A 6693-nucleotide genomic window follows, 5' to 3' on the forward strand; every position below is an offset into this window, starting at 1 on the left:
CCAGTTCGAGTGACTAAAGGCTACCTACACATCAAGTTGATTTTATTCTGCGTTGGTACAACTACTAAAATGCCACGTGAGGATCTAGTATCACAGGAGGCACTATGCATCCAGACCTACAGCTGAACAAATCAAGGATCGTTAGTACTCCCTTCATTCCACAATTTAGTGCCTATAAATTTTTGTGAAAGTCAAACTTTGCTAACTTTGACCAAGTGTATAAAGAAAATTGTCTACATCTACAATACCAAACATGTGCATTCTGAAAATATAACTCATGATGTATCTAATGATGTCTATTTGGTATTCTAAATGTACCTATTTTTCTCTATAAATATTGTCAAAGTTTGTAATGTTTGACTTTTGCAAAAATCTATAGGCACTACATTATGAAACGGAGGGAGTACTAGTTGGTTGCAGCTTGAGTCCATGTCCTACAAGTGTTTTAGTACTTGCACTTTCAGTCTAGGGAAGAGTCCTAGTCCAACCTTTGCCTTTGAGTCCTATGTGTAAGGCCAACCTCTATATGAGGCAGCCATCATCTTTATAAGTCAAGGCACAAGTTCTATTTCCTAATCTTGGTCTCTCTCTTTCTCCCTACCCTAATTCAGGTGCCCTGTCCCCTGCGCCTCTCCTTCTATCACGACACCGCCAACAGGATGCCACAACGATGTTGATTTACTATTGTGAATGTTGATAGAGTTTTTTTTAATAAAGTTGGTCAAACTTTACGAAGTTTTTATTTTGCGATAGAAACTTTATGAAGTTTGACTTCACACAAATTATATGAGGACTAAAAAGGACCCGAGGGAGTATATAGTTCTTTTTTTGTGAATGATATAAATCTTTATTCAAACATAAAATGGATTCGAATTTAGTTTATAAAGTAGACATGAATGCTTGTTCTGACGCATGGCACCCCAATATATCGAGGTGCTAGTTACGTAAGAGCGAATACATTATCTCTCTAGGAGTATGGTGCCACTTTATTAACATATGACCCACCTCACACTCTCATCAAATTTCTTAAAATCCATGCTATCTCTTAAGTCGGCCCTTATCTCTTCTCCCTCCCCTCTCTCTTCTCACTAGAGCAACTAGAGAAAACTTCTCTCCAATTTCCATGTAGCAAGAACAAATCTTCAGAAGATTTTCAACTCATACCGTGGTTGGCCGCCAAACAAACATGGTGATTATTCTGTATTTGAACTCTTGAAAACTAAAATTGCCGTTGTGGTGAGCGAGACTGTCGGGGTGCCATGTCTCCCGCCTGAAGGCGTTGAACTGCTTCAGTGAGCCGATTAATGCTTTCGCTCACCACTTATAGACTATTAGTGCATTGTCGATCGCTGGCAGTCAGACGCTCGTACAACCTGTCCTCAACGCCTGTAATATTTGTAGACAACTCTGCAACCCTTATCCGAAGCTTCTTGTTGGCTCCCTTGATCGACGTCAGATGGATACACAAATCATCACTTATCTCCAGATCTACCAGAAGCTCCACGCTGAACATCCCTCGAGGCTGCGATTACGAGTTCCGCAAGGCAGGCGCGAAGTCTCCGTTGAATGTCGAGAGCGCCGAGTTCGATGTGGAGTGCATCGTCACTCTATACGTAACGAAGCTGCTGACTGTTGTAGTTAGCTAGCCTCTTAATGTATTGATGAGCAAATTCCTCGAAATTAATAATCCTACAACGTTATCACTGGACTATGCAAGGCGTCCAAATGTTGCTACTCTTTTCTGGGCACCTGGTGATGGCATTCTGTAGCTTCATGGATTAGATTGTTGATCGACTGATAGGTGTCCCAGGATAGCAGCTTTTGTCGCTTCTTTTTCCTTAGTAGCTGTAAGACTATGTAGTTTCTATTAAATGAAAGACGTGTTGGCACATATTTCTTTTCTGTGAATTTGTTGTTGTAGCAACAGAGGTCACTAGAAATGTGGCTTTGGATTGATCAATGTATTTGTTTTATCAGGCTCTGTTGAATAATAAAGATGATTATGTGCATCCTTGGATGCAGAGACCAGACAGACTCTTTTTGAAAAAAAAACAAGTATGCTGGAAAACCATATCACAGTCACATGATTCGATTGAAAATATGCACACGTCTCTCAAGCTTTAATTAGTTTTGATTTATTTTCAAAAAATAACTGGTTCCACAAACCATTTCAAATATGATTGCAATCCCATTCATCATCGCTTTTCTGTTTTCGTCCTATATCGTTCAAATTTGTTTAGTCCAAAATTTATATCCAACACAACTATTTATTTTGTACCAAAAGAATCTGAAACCTGGCTTTTCAACTAGAGAAATTCCTTTCAGTGTACATGAAATTTGTGTTAATCTAACATAAAATATGATTACATAGTCCACAAATAATTAAATCATTTATTTTGTTTCTAACCAGACAATATGTGCTTGTGCCAATAAGTGAATTTGCTTCAAATGCAACTAAAATTTGTTTCCAATGACTTGAAAAATGTTATTGTTTTTATTTTTATAGTTTTGTTAGCGATGGCTCAGTCAACTTCCTTGCCATTGGATGCAGTGCTTCAATATTTGCGCTTTTTTCGCTCGGACTAAGCGGTTGCTGTTCTGTTTTGTTGTCTGGGCTGAATGAGCGGTCTACTCATGGTTGTGCGTGGGGGCTATATTTCGCTTAATGCAAGATGTACACCCCCTCGCCTCTGGCGCTCCACTAAACAGGCCGGTCCAACAGTGTAGCTCCCTCTGTAGCGTGTTTTGAAAAGTTCTATGGATTGGTTTTAGAACCTCTCGTGTAGTAATTTTCTTTCTCTTTTGGTTTCTACTTTTTGATCATTTTCTTTGGGTTTTCTTCTGTTTTTTATTTTTATTTTTTCTAAGACTTTTCTAAAATTTTCACATTTTTTTATTTTTGGTATACATGCGTAACATTTTTCAAATATCTGATGAATATTTATTCAAACATGTTTGAACATCTTTTTGAATAAATCTTAAAAATTTCAAATACACGTTGACCATTTTTTTGGATGGTAATAAACATTTAAAAGATTTCCGTGAACATTTTTGTGTGCATTTTATAAACAATTTGTAAAATGTGACGACTTTTTTCTTTCTAAATGTGTGAACGTTTTTCTGAATGGTATAAGAAATCTTTAAAAAAATATGTGGACATTTTTAGCATTGTATAATTTCCTTTTCGATGTTGTGAACATATTTTTTTGAACGCATGAACATTTTTTAAAATCTCATGAACATCGTTTTGAAAGGTATGAGATATTTTAGAAAAAACCCGTGAACAATTTTTTAATCGTATTAGCACTTTAAAAGAAAAAGGTCCATTTTACTACACCGAAAAAACTTGGTGGGTCACATGACCCTTTGATCTTTATTTCTGCTCCCTTTCCCCTCTAAACAATCCAATACCGGGCAAAAACAGTCCCTAGGTGGTTTGCCTAGAATGGGTACGGATGTGGACACGGTCAAAGGCGGTTTTGAACTATGGGTGAGCCCCCCTTGTAAGGAACAATATCAGTTTTAGGTTGGTCATTTTCTTCATTTTCAGGAAATTCAAGAACATCCTCATGCCCATCCTCATCAGAACAATCCTCTGGGTCATCCTCATCAGAACAATCTTCATGCTCTTCTTCCCAATCACTGTTATTGTGCTCTTGTGACCTCTGTTGTCCATGTTCTGAGTTATTTTCTTCTCCACCTTCAGAATCATTGTCTTGTCCATCTTCACCATCATTCTCTTCTAACTGAACATATATATCGACAACAATGTTCTATAATGCATTTCTCCATAAAAGACACACTTCCATCATTACCTATCCTTCTCAGCCCATCTTTAACGTTCATTCCAAGAAATAACCAGCAGCCAGTGATTTCCTGTCAAATCTTCACCATGATAAGCCATGTTAATGTCTGATGTGCCCGTCAATGCCGTAGCAAAAACTTATCAGATTACAAATTCTAATATTTTGATGATGGGTACAATGGCACTTAAAATACCGTCACCAGAACCTGAGCCTGAAGAGGTCAAGCCTAATTTTCGTACGCCAAGCTGGATAGTTGTCGGTCCAGGTCACATGAGGTTTACATGCAGAAGCGGTTCTAAATCCAAGGTGATATAGTACGAGTTCCGCAAGGCAGGCGTGAAGTCGCTGTTGATCGCCGAGAACGCCGAGTTCGATATGGAGTGCACCGTCACTTTATACGCAACGAAGCGGCTGACTGTTGTAGTTAGCTAGCCGCCCAGGATGTGTATCGATGAGCAAACTCCTCGAAATTAATAATCCCATAGTGTTGTCACTGGACTATGCAAGACGTCCAAATGTTGCTACTCTTTTCTGGGCACGTGGTGATGGCATCCTGTAGCTTTGGCGGCTTCTTTATTCTTAGTGGTTGTAAGACTACGGGGAAGGGCGTTTTGGCTCTGGGTGCATTTGCTCCCGCATAAACAGTAAAATTGAAAAAATATTTAACCTTTTTTACCTAAAAATTTACGGGTAACATTTGGATGTAACTATGAGCACATTAAATATTTATTGGAAATTTTTTAACATTATTTTTCACATGCAGGCGCACGTGCACATGGAGTCGAATTGGATTTTCGGGAAAGAATCTGTTTTTTTGCAACAAACATTGTTGGATTTTCTACATAAGTGCAAATTTTCATGGAGAAAAACATACCTAATGCTCTGAAAAACAATTGATACTCCAAAATAATTAAGAAAAGTTTGTTGTTAAAAATATGCAAAAAAGTTTTAAATGCATTTTATTTCATTTCATTTTTGTAGTTACTATTCAGCACTTGAGATCTGGATTAGGAAAACAATTTGGACCTTGCCTTTGTCATTCACCGCCACCCTGTTCTTCTCCTTTCCCTCTCGGTCTCACGGTCCGCGTTGTTCTCTCCCGCCGACAGCGAAGAGCACCTCGCCACACCCCTCCCCGCCACAGCGCGCCGCCGCGCCCTGGATCTACCTGCGCCGCCGTCAGCAAGGTCTGGATGTCCCCATGGCCGTCTCCTTCTCTTTACCTCCCCCAGGTCCCACTCCTGCCGCCGTCGCCTAGATCCCGAGCCCCCCACAGCGTGCTCCTCCTCCTGCCAACGTAGCCCAGGCTCAGAGATCAGCGTTCCCCCCTGCCCCCGCCAGATGCTTCTCCATAGTCGACGACTCTGCCGCCCCTGCTTCCGGGTTTTCCGCCCTGACCAAACTGAAATGTTGGCTCCTATAGAAAATTCTAATTTGGTTGTTAAATACTTTCCTCTAAAATTTTTTGGTTGTTATATTTGGATAACTGAATCTCGAGGGAAAAAAAGGACAACAACAGTGTTCGGCCCTCGTGGTTTGTTGGCGCCGGAACAAGAAAAACAACATTCTTGAGGACCTACAAACCAGCCCATCGAAAGGGACGCGCACTCTCGTGCAGATTTTGCGATTGCCTTCTGCCTGCACACCGCAACCACCCTCTCTTGATATACTGCCACCGGACAGCATCACTTCCACAAGCAAATGGCGCCGGTGAAGGTGTTCGGGCCGGCCGCGTCGACGAACGTGGCGAGGGTGCTCGTCTGCCTGGAGGAGGTGGGCGCCGAGTACGAGCTTGTCGACATCGACTTCCCCGGCAAGGGGCATAAGCGCCCTGAGCACCTCGCCAGGAATGTAAGTATGATAAACACCACAGTTGTCCTCCTTCTATTCGGTCATCTTAGTTCGTCGGCTGCTAGACTTCAGGAGCTTCAGAGTGCTGACAGGCTACTCACACTGTGGTGCCTTCTTGCAGCCGTTTGGGCAGGTCCCAGCTTTTCAAGATGGCGATCTCATCCTCTTCGGTGAGCTGTGTAGTTAAATTTCCTCGGACGTTCATATATTTCTTGACTCACTACCCGCAAACAAATCAAAGATTACTATAATACAACTTGCTTGAGTAAATCGAACAAGTATAATCTTGGTTTCATATTCCTCGTGACTCATGTTTACTAATTTCTTCATCTTTTCTAGAGTCACGCGCCATTGCTAAATACGTGCTTCGCAAATACAAGTCGGAGCAAGTGGACTTGTTGAGGGAGAGCAATCTGGAGGAAGCTGCCATGGTAGACATATGGACAGAGGTCGAAATACATCAATACCACCCGGCCCTCTCACCGATCGTGCTGGAGTGCTTCATATACCCGACCTTACGCGGTCTTCCCACGAATCAAAGGATTGTGGACGAAAGCTTGGTGAAGGCGAAGAAGGTTCTAGAAATCTATGAAGCCCACCTGTCCAAACACAAGTATTTAGCCGGTGATTTCGTCAGCTTTGCAGATCTGAACCATTTCGCGTGTACTTTCTACCTCATGGATGCGACGCCTTATGCGTCTCTGTTCAACTCCTACCCTCACGTGAAAGCGTGGTGGGAGGATCTGATGTCCAGGCCGTCCATGAAGAAGCTCGGTGCAGGTATGACCACGAGGGTTTAGCTACAAGCAATTGCACGAATCATATGCTGCTTCTGGTTTGAATTTCTTCTCCTCCGCATTGTGGCAACATCGAATGATTTGAAGGTTCACTTGTGTAATCCCACGCGCACCTCGGCTCTCACTCAATCTTCACAAGCTATACTTTGTAGTATGACTCAGTTTGCGCTCCAGTTTGTTTCTTAGTGTTCAAATCCATGCTATGAAATTCAGTAAAAAAAAATGATGCGTGTGTCGAA

At 41.6% G+C, this 6693-nt stretch overlaps 1 protein-coding gene across 1 annotated transcript; it reads left to right on the forward strand.

Moving 5' to 3' along the window:
• Positions 1 to 5411: 5411 nt before the first annotated feature.
• Positions 5412 to 6693, forward strand: LOC123166282 (probable glutathione S-transferase GSTF1). Its single transcript, XM_044584057.1, has 3 exons — positions 5412 to 5657; positions 5779 to 5827; positions 5997 to 6693. The coding sequence occupies exons 1-3, from the start codon at positions 5508 to 5510 to the stop codon at positions 6455 to 6457; spliced, it is 660 nt and encodes a 219-aa protein (XP_044439992.1). The 5' UTR covers positions 5412 to 5507; the 3' UTR covers positions 6458 to 6693.

Source organism: Triticum aestivum, chromosome 7D (genome assembly GCF_018294505.1).
Source record: "Triticum aestivum cultivar Chinese Spring chromosome 7D, IWGSC CS RefSeq v2.1, whole genome shotgun sequence".
NCBI classification, from domain to species: Eukaryota; Viridiplantae; Streptophyta; class Magnoliopsida; order Poales; family Poaceae; genus Triticum; species Triticum aestivum.